The sequence below is a fragment of the Melozone crissalis genome, unplaced genomic scaffold (genome assembly GCF_028551555.1).
Source record: "Melozone crissalis strain CALT ecotype California unplaced genomic scaffold, PUWL_Pcris_2 ptg000018l_1, whole genome shotgun sequence".
NCBI classification, from domain to species: domain Eukaryota; kingdom Metazoa; phylum Chordata; class Aves; order Passeriformes; family Passerellidae; genus Melozone; species Melozone crissalis.
In genome coordinates, this window is record NW_026535796.1 from 44,355,090 (window position 1) to 44,370,356 (window position 15,267).

At 35.8% G+C, this 15,267-nt stretch overlaps 1 protein-coding gene across 1 annotated transcript in view; it reads right to left on the reverse strand.

Annotated features, from left to right (window-relative positions):
• SETD3 (SET domain containing 3, actin histidine methyltransferase) overlaps positions 1-15,267 on the reverse strand; it is a 62,247-nt gene that overhangs the window by 31,441 nt on the left and 15,539 nt on the right. The window contains exons 2-6 of the mRNA XM_054275818.1: positions 7,189-7,298; positions 5,413-5,505; positions 2,271-2,419; positions 1,108-1,180; positions 345-601 (exon numbers count right to left, since the gene is read on the reverse strand). Coding sequence (XP_054131793.1) covers positions 345-601; positions 1,108-1,180; positions 2,271-2,419; positions 5,413-5,505; positions 7,189-7,291 — 675 coding nt within the window. The 5' untranslated portion in view covers positions 7,292-7,298. The remainder of the gene's footprint in view (positions 1-344; positions 602-1,107; positions 1,181-2,270; positions 2,420-5,412; positions 5,506-7,188; positions 7,299-15,267) is intronic.

A 15,267-nucleotide genomic window follows, 5' to 3' on the forward strand; every position in this document is an offset into this window, starting at 1 on the left:
TAGCTCTCCTCTGGTCTCAGTCCAGTTTGTCAACAAGTGTCTTTTGCACTGGTGGGCCCAAAATTGTACAGTATTCCAGATGAAGCCTCACCCATTTTTAATCAAAGGGCAATAATCACTTCTCTCAACCACCTAAATACATTTTTATATATCTATAACCCTACAGAACTGCAAAATTTCAACAGCAGTTAAGAAAAAAAGGCAGGAAATTGCTTTAATGATTCAGACTTTCAAGGGCAATATACTTGTACTATTATTCAGCATCACTGCCTTCACAGCTTCCACAATATGAGAACCACAGCTTCATGAGAACCACAGCTATATACTATATTTAAGATTCTTACCTGAATAACTTTGTAGAAATAGGCATATTGTCGAGCTGTATTTTTATATTGGCTAAAAACATCATGTATGGCCTGAGTTGATTGAAGATGCTGTACTTCATCTTCTTCAAAATAGAGAGGAGTATCATATTCACTGGGGAGAGTCTGGATGTAGGGCAGCCAGAAAGAGTTGGAGTTGGCTCGCTCACAAAGGAGATGGAATGCCAATGTTATATTGCCCATGGCTTGAAGAATTCGATCTTGAGAATACAGAGATCCTGAATCAACCAAGAAAGGCAAGGAACTAAATTGCTTCTCCATGGAAAACATCATCCTAGATTTACTTCCCATTAATATGATTAAATAACAGGTAAGCACTTAACAAAAAGAAAAAGCTTTTCAGGTTTCTACAATATTTAGCCTACACTTTATTATACTGCAAGATTTTTGACACAGCAAATCCTCGTGTACAATTGCATTACAAAACTAGAACAATATTCTCAATAGCTCAGAACATTTTATCTCCAAGTACTATACAAGCTACATAATACATGTTCAAAATAACACAAACACTTGTGGAAGATATCCAGTGCACTCAGCCAGAAACTAACCGGGAAATTAAATTCTTTCCACTGACACTTCAAGTTTCTAAGTATTCCCAACCTGATGGCTGGCATGATAAGCAAGCCCTGTAATAAAGAAGATCAGCTAAAAAAAGAAAGTCTCCTACTGAAAGATCCCATAAATATTAATTTCTTTCTTAAGAACTTCCTTGAGCTCTTACCTAAAACTGAATTTTTAGCTGACTCAACCGTCATCAACAGTTTTCTAGGAACCCACAGAAACAATTCTTCAGCCTACAGAAAGGAAAGAAATGCAATAGAAGGTCAGCCAGCATTTATATTGTATGCCAAGTGTCTCAAATACACACCAACTTTAAATTACAAGCTGTTTCCATTATTTTTTTTAAATCAAAATTATTCTGAATCAAAATTCTTCCTTCTCTTCCACTGCAAATTCAACAAACAACCTGTGTTTCACATTGTGGTAAGTAGTGTTTCAATCTGCATTACACAAACCTTTAAAACAGGCACTCAGATACAAAATAAAGCCCTCTCATTTTGGAACTGCTAAGATATAAAACACAACCTCAAAGCTATCAGACACATTATATTGCTAATAATTACATCATTACATATTTTCTCACAGTAGAGTTTTTTCATATTGGCTGTTTTTATTCTAGCAGAACTGATCAGGATTTTTATCAATGTATTAACTGTGTGCTAATGAAGCTCTTAAATTATTATACAGGGCTCATTTTCTAATAGTCATTCTACAACAGCTGATTTGTCTTCAAACCTGTTTCCCAGCTAAAAATAGGAATGGAAAGACACAATTTTAAATGCTTACCTTTTAACAGTTACCTAACTCTGTGTATGTCTATACTCCTTATCTGATAATAAAAAAATCCTTTAACATTATCATAATATCATAATTTGGGGTTTTTTTCCTTTTCACTGGAAAATAGGTATTGCAAACATCTCTTTCTGAGACAAAAAGACCAATTCTTTAAAAGAAGGAACATGAATGAAGAAGAGACTAAATAGGTACTGCAAATATCTCTTTTTCAGGCAAAAACTTTTTCAGTTCTTTAAACGGGACATGAAAGAAGAGACTAAATAGTTAGAAAACATGGAATAAAGGGATACATCAGTGTAAAAGACTGATTAAAAATTCACAGTACTATCAGTAGTCATCAAAAATAATACTCTATTTTATCAATTTTTATCAATAATGTTATTCTCAAGTACACAGAATTGGTAATGTTTCAGAACAGCATAAGCAGTTAAAAGGGGGAAAAGGGTGAGCATTTCAGAGTTTTGCAGATACATTCCAAACACAATTTTCTAATCTAAGTCAAATGTTCTCAAATGTTCACATGCTCACCTTTATCTCTCTTGTTGCTTTCAAACCAAATCCCTCCTCTTCAAAGTTAGCTATTTCAAAACCCTCTGTGGATGCTCCATTTTCAGTTGCCCACTTTATCAATTCAGGGAAATAGTCATCTCTTTTTCCATCAAAGACAACAGACAAACCTATATACACAATTTATTGAAAAACAAATGCAGAAATAAGAGGATCCAGAAAGATAAAAAAGCTCAGTGTAGAAGCCCATGTTAAAAGTTATCTGCTATCTCACAGCAGTGCTACTTTGAAGAAGCTGAGTCAGAACTGGTCTCTGCTAAGTGTTATTCAATATTATATAAATGTCATAACCAATTTTCATCAAATTCATTATTGTGCCAAAATGACTTACCAGTCATCTTAAAAATGCAACTGCCCAAACTGGGCAGTAATGAAACATGAAACTCTCCTCTTCTTTCCCTTTTAATAAAAGCCAAAATATTTCCAATCTTAATATCAATGATAAATGCAATCACCACAATATGTTGATACAGACAAGGAAGAATTTGAGAGGCAAGCTGCAATTTCATTAATTCAGCACTGCAACTGATGATAAGCAGATCTTGAGTTCCTTCTTTCACATACAAGACAGTTAGCCTTTTCCTGTAGCATATGGATCTACTAAAATATCTAAGGATAGATCTAAGGATAGATCTAAACTATCTAAGGATCATCCTCCTGACATCACAGAGCTCATCCAAATTTTTACACTTTACTTCTCCAACAGCATGTGGTCCACCAGTGGAATCACAAGTCTCATTCATTTCCTCAGCTTTCTTCTACTGTGAATGCATTTGAATCTCTCTGTAATGGTTCCTGGCTACTCTCAGCCAGCTCCTTTTGTGCCTCTTTGCCTCTGTGTGTTCTCTTCAACCCAAACTCAGATAACATTAAATGAGTACAAAGAACCCCAAAATGCTCAGGCCATTTTATGAGTGACAAAATGTCATCAGCATTACATCCAAAGATATTTTGGCTAAGCACAGAGAATAAAACACATTTTGAGATCAAAATTATTTTAGGCAAGTAGCATTAGTGTATTTAAAATATCCCCCTCCTGCCTCCAAATTTTGCATTTCAAGGCCCAGAACTAAACAAATCTGTAGTTAACTTAAAAATACAAGCATCATTTAAAACTTTCATCTTTGATGATGCAGTATAAAAATTTATTAAGCATTTGCAAAGTATTTTTTTAATATAATGCCCTCACAAACATAGTACAGCTAGTTGCATAGTTTCTATAGAACTTGGTAGGTATTTACACTGTCCAAGATTTTGCTCTTGTGATTTCCAGCTTTTGTTACTGCATGAGACTACTGGAAGCTTTGAACATCCGGTTTGTATTTGGGACCATTCTTTGGGCATCTCTAAAATTCTACTTCTGTTTCTCATATACAATGTGGACCAATACTTCCCAATTTTTTCCAAATTAAAGAGAAGATCACCTCCTTCAAGTCATAAGCACCACTGGGAAATAAATAGTTTCTACATGGAAGAAAATAAAGCTGTTCTGATGAAAATCTATATTGAAAATTAGCTTTATTTAAGATTTTGCTAATGAGTCAAACAAGGAAAATTTTAGAAATTTAAAAAACTCAGTTTTCAAAGCAAGAGTTTTCCACACCAAAGATCATTCTCGTTCACATCCTGCAACCCCATGTTCTAGTAAAGAAAAGCACAAAGTATAACATTTTTGGCAATATATATTAATTATATATTATTAGGTCTAAAGCCTTTATCAAGTTTGCAAACTCTGTAGAGTAACTATAATGTTCTATTTAAAATAGTCTTGAAATACACCATTGCTGCTTATTATATATGTAAAAATGTTACATGGAAAGACACTTGTATGTCAATAGCAGTGTGGTTAGTAGGTTTTGTATCTTCCAAGGAAAAACTATGCTCTATTAACATGATACTGTTACACTAATTCTACCATCTCTGCCAGCAGCACCTTCCCTGTGGATAGTTTAATCTTTCTGGTGCAGAAAAAAGATTCAGAGAGGCCAACCCCAGTGCTAAGTCTGCTCTTATTAACCTGAATTATGACTTACTTTAACAATTATATTACATCATAAAAACCTGCACATGTACAGTAAGTTTATTCCAAGTCATGGCAGAGTTAAAAATGAATCAAGTTCACATCTACATCACTACAGAATGCAGTCACTGAAAGAGAATCATTTATTCTTCCATACAGCCTCTACCAAAAACTGATGTTCAGAGTGTGTTAAGTCCTTTCATGGAGTAAGATCTTCTTGCATCAGTCAAAATATATTAAAAACAGGTGTAAAAGGGAAATTAAGTATTTGCTTTATCAAGTAACACCATGAACTAGTCAAGCTCCATTTATATGTAGTCTGGCTTTCCTGCTACAACTGTATAAATATCAGAGAAGAAAGAATTGTTTAGGACTTTTTCAGGTACATCCAGCCCAAATCTATGAATTGCAAATTATTTCTCAGTCATTAAAATATATCTGTCATAAAAGAAATTACTTTTACTAAAATTATATGAAAAAGATTTTTTAGAGTATGCTTCCAGATATAAAAAAATTAATATAAAAAAATATTATCAACAGCAAGAGGTTACATTCCATAACAGAAGAAAACTGATCTAGTATGAAAAAAAAAGCATACCTTAAACTTTGGAAAACTGGTAATAAAATTCCTCATGAACTGTGATATTACAATAATTTCTTTATTTTGATCATGTGCATCATTTAGAGCAGAGAGACTTATTAGCTGCTGCATTTATTTTGTGACTTTTGTCCTCACTTGATGTTCTGATGTCGTCTTGCTGAAACTGTTTCAACATCCAGTAAAGCCTTAATGTAAAACAGTTACAAATTTAACTTTAGAATGTTCAGATTTATAGAGGCAGAGCAGCAGACCATGCCACAAGGAACCAAGGCAGCCTATTATTCTCTAAGGATTGTTACTTCTAGTCCTTCAGATAGTGATGAGAAAACAATTTCAAGCTCCTTTTTCTACTTATCAGACAAAATTCTCACAGGATCATTTGTTTGTCATAATCATTCAGAATTCTGAGTATTAAAATGGTTAATGCCAGTGGTGAAGCCCACCTGAACATTTCAGAAACACTGCAAGTGTTTCACATTTACCTTTCTGCTTTTTGCGGATTTTCTCCACAAGCGAACGGATCTGGACATATTCCTCCCATTCCTTACCAGGACCTGGGGGAGGACTGCTGCATTCTGGAAATATAAATGTTTTCTTTAATTAAGTACATTTAAAAAAAAAAAAAAAATATATATATATATATGTGTATATATATAAAAATAAAAATATACACATATATACTTATATATATACACACATATATATGCACACACATATTTTAATCTCAGAATTATGTTTTCACAGGAGCTTAACAGAACCTCAGTACTATCTGTCCTTCAAACATGTTTACATGACAAATAAAACTATCTCCACAGTTAGAAACATTCCATTATAGGACCGGTAATTAATTTAGACTTTTGAAATCTTAACACTATAACTTATTTTATTTTTAATATTCCTTCAGATATAAGAAATAGCAAATGTCTAAAAAGCTGGGAAGAAAAAAAAGTAAACAACCAGGCCATTAAGTAAATAATAGCACAGATAAGACAAACAACAAAAAAAGTGTCTGCTTTCAATAATTCAAGCAAAGCACTCTGTTTACATTACCCTGCTTGCCATCACTCTTGCTGTAATGAAAGCAGATAATAATAGCACAGAGAATACCTTAAATAATTGAGAAATTTGTTGGTACATACATTTGACCTGCCTAGTCATTACTGTTTTCATAGATGCACAAGTACTGCAGGGACAAGTAAAGGAACACAAAGCCATGCTTCAGCTTTAGATTACATCCACAGTGTCTCTGCCAATATTCTAAATGTCAGTGTGTGGATTTCTTGATCTAAGCCATGTAAATCCAAGTGGACAGCTGAAGATTACCTTGCTCAAGTGATTTGAAAAATCTTAGCATTGAATAAAATATGGAAGCTTGACAAAAAGAACAGCTGATACTTGTCTTTGCTTAGCAAATTAGATCCACATTTTATTTTTGGTAGCAAAGCAGAGGCCAATTGTAGCATAAGCATCAAACTGCTTTGCCAACTCCTTGTCTCCTCCTCATGAGCAATGCTAGGAAAAATTTTAATTTTTCTAAGGCAACACTTAGATGTGTCCAGAATATGAAAATCTGGAGTTGTGTTTCAAAAAGAACTGTACCACAGCACAGTTACTAATGACAGTAGAAAGAGTCAGTAGTATTTTAGCATCATTGTATGAAATTATGCTCTGCTTTTCATATTTACTAAAAATAATGGATGAGTTCCAAGTTCCTCAACAAGTGAAACAATCTTTGGTCTATACACAAGATCTAAGCACTATGAAAAGTTTCCAAACAACAACAACAAATTTATCTAAGCAACAAAAATATCTGTGCAGTTGAACTGAGTTGTATTACTGATTCCCACAGCTAATTTCTCTACTCTAGTATCAGTTCAAAGCACTGTTCAAGTGATAAATGGGAACAGGGTAATTTTTCAAGGTTACAAGAAAAACGTTTTTGACAAAGCTTCATTGCCAAGTTATCTCGTTGTTTAAAAATCTAATCTCACCCAATATTTATGCTTGTATTCAGATGAAAAGCCAAATGTTGCCACAAATATGGTCTGTCCAATAAATACCCATTTAAATAAGCCAATGGTGTCATATATTTACAGAGGTGGTTTAGTATGTATCTCAAAGCACCTTAAGCACTCTGAAATAGCAAGCTTGGCCATTCACAACAGAAAAAATACAACTCACTAGCTTCTGCAAGAAAATGTTTTTGTGTGGTTTGAACAGCATCCCTTTTCCCAGAGAGGCATAAAAACAAAACTTACTTTGCAATAATTCACTAATCAGATTCAACATTTCCTTTGGAGATACTGTTGCTGTGGCTCCTGTACCTGACTTCTGAGTTTTTACTCGGCTTTTCTTCCCCATCTTCCAACTAAAACAGATTAAGAAGCACACTGTCACCAATTACAATGAAACAAAATATGATAAGTATGAATGAACAAGATCTTCTTTCACTAGTCACATGAAAAAGAAAAGAATGAGAAATTATTTCTCACACATATATATGTGCAAGTATTATGTGCATGACCTGAACATAAGAGCTATACAGTGCAATCTGAAGTAGTATTTCATGTAGTTGCATATTAATTACTTCAGGGTAATTAGAAACTAGAAATCTTAGAGACAAAAAGAAAAATTATTCTAATCACATGCAAATTCATTAGTTGTTAACAAATATTATGGATTCCAAAGTATTCAGGCTATAGAAAACCAGGTTATTTTATCTCATCAGCTGCATGGCCAATAGCAGCTGAATTAGTATTTTGACTGTATGTTACATAGTAATTCAAAATGAATTGAAAATTAAGTATTCAATTTCAAATAAAATCAAAATACCATCTGTATGTCTTTGCTGCAGCTTCTTCTGATTCAAGGCAACTAGTTAAAGAAAACTTATTTTCAGTTCCCAAAGTAAATGGAACATCATCTTAGGCTGGTATTCCAATATTCAGTGCCCCTTGTTCTCCTGCAGGACTTAAATCACACAACACCTCCTGGAACAGCATTGTAGTAAGGTGTGAAATATCCAGGGAATTTCTCACATGCACTGGGAGCAATTTCGGATGCTGGCACTGAAGAAGCTTCTAGAGGAGGGGCTGAGCAGGATCTGGTACTCATGAATAAGGAAGAACTGCTTACACATGAGACAGCCAACTGCCTCGGATGCAGTAATTGTGAAATCGTAGCGAAAGTCTTGAGAAAAGAAAGGAAGGAAAAAAGCAGACTAAAGGCTCTGGACTCACTGCAGCAGACAGAGCTGGGGCTGGCTCAGGGAATGGTAAGCAGAATGACTTGGGAGGCTACAAATGAGTCCATGACAGCCAGTCATCTTCCTGGACTCTATTCTCTGAGCACCAAGCAGCAGGAGGCCAGCTGACTGTGCACAGGACTCCTCACTGACAGAGCTCAAATGAAACAGAAACAGAGGTAAACTGGAACTGGGGACAGGCAGCTGGAGGAGAATTATAGATGCACTATCTGGGCAAGCAGAGGATGAAAGGGGGAGGCCAAAGCTTGTTTGGAGCCGATATTGAGGATGAATGTGGAAGGCAAGAAGAAAAGCTTTTACCATGAGCAAAAAACACTCTAGGGAAAGTGTAATTCAGCTGCTAAATCAGGAAGCTACCTAGTGATAAAAGGTACAGAAAAAGTTGAGACACCCGACACTTTGGGCATGGTCTTTACCACTAAGTGCTGCTATCAGGTTTACCATATTTCTGCATTTAGCAAAGTCTGAGGGAGAGGAGCAACCAAATCAAAAAGCTATCTAGGTAAACTGGACCTATGCAAGTACATAGGATCAGATGGGAAACATCCAAAGTACTGAAAAAGCTAGCTGATGTCTCTGGAAGCTGCTGGCTACCATCTTTGAAAAGTCATGGTAACTTAAAATCAAACAAACAAAATCCAACTGAAAGGCAAAGTGGAGGCAGCAGAGAGTAAAGGATCCAGAGAACTAGAAAACAGTGAGTTTCACTTCACATGCTGTACAAAATGTAGAATGAGTTCTAAAAGGAAGTTATTTCCAGGCATGATGGACATAAATCTGACTGGAATCAGAAAACAGACTTCTAAAGGCAAACCCTGCACTGCCTTAAGCAGAAGACTAAGTGGCTTCATGGACCAGGGAGAATTGGTGGTTGCCAGTGCTTTGACATAAGCAAGGTTTTTATCGTTATCTTCCATAGCACCTCAGTTGTCAAACTGAGGAGACATGGACTGAATAGGCAGGCAAATAATTCCTTGAATTATGAAGTTCAAGGAGTTTTGGTCCATAATCCCTTTTGCCCACAGATTAGGTGCAGTATTTCTCAGTAGACAATATCAGCCAATAATCACCAGATTTGGATGCTAGAACAGAAAGGATCCTCACACATTTACAAACAATATAAAATGGGAAAAGCAGTCAACATGTTGAAGGACAGGACCAGCATTCAGAAGATCTCAACTAACTGGAGGAAGAAGCTAGAAGTGACTCTGCTAAGTTATACAAAGATAAAGTATCCTGCATTTGGGAAGGAAAAGATCATCATAGCTGCAGACTGGACCAGCAGCAGCTCTGTAGAAAAGGATTTGGAGACTCTAGGAGACAGCAAGTTCAACAAAGGCAGCACCCACAAACCAGTGAAAACTAACTGCAGTTTGAGCTGCATAAGCAAGAACACAAACAGCAGGTCAGGAGAAGCAATTATTCTCCTCTGCTTGCAGTGGTGAGGCCACCTGCCCAGTGCTGCAGCTTTGGGCCACACAGAGCAGGAGGTGCCGGCAAACTGAAGCACATCCAGAGGAAGGCCCCTAAAAGGGCTAACACGTAAGATGAAAGAATCATTTGTGCAATCTGGAGATGAAAGGGAGTCCACTACTGCCTTCATCTATGTGATAGGGAATTACGCAAAGGTGAAGGCAGATTCTTATTGGAAAACACAGCAAAAACTCAAGAGGCAACAGACACACAATGTCTCAAAGGAAATTCCACATAGCCATAAGGAAACTCCTCACCCTGAGGATGGTTGAGCACTGAACAGGATGGAGATTTAACAGCATCTCCAAGCAACCTTGGAGAATTTAAAAATTTGACTTGGCAAGGCCCTAAGCAATCTGATTTAACTTTGAAGCTAAAGCAAAAAATGGAGCCTCTCAATCTCCAGATCTACTTTTATTCCTTACAATTCCACATGTTATTGCAACATGTTAGAAGTCTTGTAACATGTTGCAATAACATCTATAAGTAGTCTATACAGTAAATAATATCTTCCTGTACAGCACAGAAGATTCTATGTCCAGTTTGCAGTGAGATCGGAGAGAGACAGTCATGTCCACAACTTCAGACATCTCAAAGATTCCAAACAACTGCCTAAATCATCAAGATCACCACAGCCATAGCAGCTTAAAGTTACAACACATTGCACAGTAACACCCATAAAATGCAAAAATCACTGTACAGAAGCAGTACTTTGGGCTCCAGGTGTTCTGAACATTCTGTATATATAAAAGGAATAATTTTATCCTTGGTCAGTGTAGCTAGCTGACCCAAAATTACATGTTTCCTCTCATATGCTACCAAAAAGTTTTGCTCTTTGGCAACTGGTATCAACACTGGAATGTATTGACCAGCAGCTGAAAATTCTAGTAAGAAGATATATAATCTGGCTGCTTTGCTTTTCCATTAAGATTAGAGAGAACAAGAAGCTACCAAACCCAAAGTTTATTTTAAATAGTAACTTTGAATGATCAGGAAGCAAGCGAAGTTAACACTGTTAACTTATTAACTCGAAAGTAAAGGAGCTCGAAACAGACTGAAAAGCAACACCTCATAAAAGGAAAGTAAGGCAAAACTATAAGGTGTTTTCCAAAGGGAAGGCAAAGAAACTGAGTCTTTAATTTTCTGACATTAAACATAGAGCAAGAACAAAACTATCTCTGAGTACACACAAACTGTGAAGTCCTGGGGCATATCCACATCCCCTGATTTTAGCACTCTCTGACAGATAGATGTCAGAGGCTCAAACAACCCACCTGTGCTGCTTCATTTTATCAGCCCCTCCTGAGTTGCATAAATTACTTTCCCAATAGAGTTTCTACCATGAAAAGCCCACACATGCAGCTGGTAAGGAGAGATCCCACAGATTCAATGTGAGAACCATTGTCTGATCACATCTCTTGATGTTTGTGAGTGAACACTGGACACTCCCTTGAAAGGTGCTGTTCTACCACAAACAGTTACATTTGATATGAGATTTTTTAATATTTTTCAGCACAGATGAAGGGGGCAGTAATGCTCATTATGCAATCCATGTTGAATTTATAACTGTGCTCACTGGAAATAGGATCCATATAAAAGGTCAACCTGCCATAATGCAGTGTGAGACAAAAATAAAGAATAACAATACCAACAAAAAATTAACTTAAGAGTTTATTTTCATGGTCTTCCCATTATACAGTCCTTCTTTTTGGTTTGTTTTTTTTCTTTACCCCCCAGGAGTTTTCTCATGGTACATCTTTCAAAAAGACTTTATTTGCACATCACCTATTGCATGTTCCACTCTCCTATATGTCATCCTGCTACATTTCTTTTAGACTCTTCAGCTCTTGAGAAAAATCAAGTCAGATGGGTCTGTAATGGATCCAATAGCAGGATTGTAGATGGAGTCCAAAATTTCAAGAGCAAGAACAGTAGAGTTCTGTGTTGATTCATACAAATGTTTTCTACATTCCCTCTAAGCACAAGTGCCTGCATCTTTAGAATTATCAGAAAATTAAAATACTCATACACTGTATATTTCATTATAAAAGTTTTAAATGATAACCTATAGTTTATATCAAGATACTCATAAGTATTAAGATATGCATGTTGAAAAAACATGAAATTATTTTGAAGGATTTTGTTTCCTCATTTCCAAGAATAAAGCAAGCTAACTGATCAATAAACTGGGGAAAAACAATCTTAGCAAATGTCCTGTATAAACAACTACCAATATACTGCATGCTTTTTTCTTTCCATTATTATTTTAAAGTTGTATTGAGAGGAATAATCTGCTTGAAATATAAACATCCATCAGTAAATTTATGAGAAGAAAAAAACCAAAGAAAACTGTGCACATTTTATAAATGGAGACATGAAAAGTGCCACTGTGGATTCAGAAAAACAACACAGCAATACATAAAGCTGTTCAAATATGGTACATAGTCAGCATCAATTTTTGAATTTTTCCTTGTATGAAACACGTTAGTAGCAATAATCCATTATTCCAATGAAAGTATTGGCAAGAATTATGTCTAAAGATAAAGTTGATTTCAGAGGATGTGAACTTCAGCTTCCCCAAATAAAATGAAAAGGAAAATTTGAACAATGCTTTGTATTTATATTGCTACCCTAGATGAATATTGTTTCAGAGACCAACACCAGAAATCCAGCTGAAATCTGGTTTACACAAGTAAGAAATTCAAGACGAATACAAGATATGTCTCAGCTACTACTGATGCTCAAATAACACACAGCAAACATACCATAGGAGAAAAACAAGCTCATTGAACACAACTCATAAGATTGAGGGCACCATAATCAGAAATGCATTTTTTCAGGATACTGCTACCAGTATATGAATATGAAATAAGTTCTGTGAGTGTCTCTGCTCTCTCCTTTGATACATGCATCCTGTCTAACTATTGCTTCTTAGCCATCAGAATTTCTACAGAGAAAATATTCTGCATGCATGGTTAAATCAGCAAGTCTCTCTCTCTCACACACACAAAAAAAAAAAAGCAAAACCATCTTGGGATATCTGGTTAAGGAAGTATTTCCTTTTAAGGAATCATCTACCTTGATCAAAACTGTACTTTTGGATCCAATTCCCAATCAGAAAAACAGGTTTCTACTTCCTACATACTCATCTTCATTCACTGCTCAGTTAGATGAAACAGATATAACTATTTAAACCTAATGCATTTGACAGCTGTATTGTTTAGCAAGAGCCATAATTTGAAAGGATTTGCTGCTATACACAGCTGTCTACAAAATGAATTCCAAATACCAGCACTGTGAAGTCTATGTATCATTAAAAAGTCACACATTATAGCGTATGAAATAAATAATTTAAAAATAGATTATGAATGTTTTTTTCAGAACTTCTGAAATCTAACAGAACACTTCATCCAATTTCATAGCTGGGAAAAAGTTTAGTTAAGGAGTGCTCTGCTGTATTTAACCAGCAAATGATGATTATAATGATAGCAGAAGACCCAATATGGAGAAAGTAAGTGTGCTTCCTTTGTGAAACCACCTTTGTAATTCAGCTCATGAAACAGATTAGAGAGTTAAATTTCAATTCAATTTTTAAAAAAGTCCTAGAATTCCATGACATATTTGTAACTTCGGGGGGGGGGGGGGAGGGAACTCAGTATATTTTTTATTTTAAATAAAATTTCAGACAAGAAGTTGGGGTTTTTTTCTGCAAGTAACTAAAAATATTGTTTAGAAAGAAAGTATGAACCCTCTTTTTGACACAGCAATGAAAAGAAGGGGTGGTTGGCAGTACCTGCATGACAACAGAAAAAGCAATAAACACATATAAAAGATATATATATATATATAAATATAGCAGGACTACATGCGGAGAAGCAAAACAAAAAATCCTTCAGATGAATCACAAACTTTATGGATGTCTGAAGAAGCAGCACAAATTTCAGTGGAAGAGCAATTTGGTTTTTTTTTTTCTTTTTGAGTTTGGCTTTCTGGCTGTATTCTGGTGAATAGCTTTTAAGTACTATGCCATGCTTTCTTTCAAATGAACGTTGCTGAAAATTCCTGAAAGCATTTTCCAAAGAGCGAGTACACTGACAGCAATGATGAATAAGCTTAGTAATACAGACCACAGCCACATTTCCAAATATAGTGTATCAGCTGGCTTGACAAAGAGAACCATGCCAAAACTGGCAGTGAGGGGTGTAAATGATCCATCTCCCTAATACTGCTATCAAAGAGCAGTATTGGGTCAGACTTTGAACTGGTTTCCACATCACACACAAAAATAATATTTTAATGAGCTGTAAAATACACTTCCTTTTGACTTACAGCTTTAAAAAGTGAGCATGTTTACCTAACAGCTTTAGAAGGCAACCATGAGAAGTCCACACAAAACCCCAGAAGTACTAAAGAACTGCCACCAAGTGAATGCATTTTTGTTGTTTTATTTAAAAAATAACCATGACTGCTTTAGTATTCTATTTAAGAAACCTAATACTTCTGGTATAAGAGAGTTTGACTTCATCACAGGACCGCATTTTGTTATGGAAGCAATGCCAGGCTTGCATGATAAAACACAGATCTTTCCAAATAATAGGTCAGAAAAAAACTTCCATTTAATCATTAACAAACCCCTCAGTTCACTGTGCTACATAGAGCTGCAGTCAGATTTGATAGGAAAAAAAAATTAAAAGATCTGTCATTGACCACTGTAAAGACACCTACATCTCCCTCTCTTTAACTGGGTAAAAATGCAAGTGGCAACCTTTGTTACAAAACTGTGAATATGATCATTGAGCTAAGTAAACACTATGTTAATTTTTAACTGTGCTGGACTTAAAAAAATTATCCTACATGATGCAGACCACATGAAATCTGATTTCTTCTGGATGTGTATCTCACTTTCTTGTCCAGTGGCCTCAGAATCCCTGCTGTGCTCTGTCACCCTCCTCATCTCCTCTGGGACTCGGAATAGCTTCAACTATTACTTTTTACTTTACAGAGCAGTAAACCAGGTACCCAAAAATTTGCCAGACTTTTACATACCAACCAAGTTAGGAATTCCCACAGCAAGAGTTATCTCTCCAAGTTCAACTTTGCTTCAAGGACTCAGTACATTTCAATGCAGTATCTTAACATTGCATCTTCTTTAATACAGATCCTTGTAGATATTAATTACATTATCTTCTCATTATTACATAATAGTTACCCCTCCATGCATCTACTTGGCATACACAGGCACAGATGGCAGAGGGGTTCAGATCTAGAATCTGTATTAGAAAGATACATATGGGTAAACAAGGGCAGACAAGGAGAAGACAAGGGAATTCTCAAGCTATGCAAAGAGCAAGGAGAGGTGAGTATTGTAGGTGGCTGTGGGATACATTCCTTGGCTGCATCAAAAGGGAGGACAGATGAGTGGGATGCACACAAATGAGGCTTGCAACTTCTTTTTCTAGCTTGACTGCCTAGCCTAAGTCCTTTTCCCCTCTGCTTCAGAGAGGGAAGTGTATCATCTCTTACATCAACATATGTTAAGAAGCCAGGGTCTTAAAGGACAAACTTAATGCTCATAGGCAACTGACAGGAGCTCTCCAAT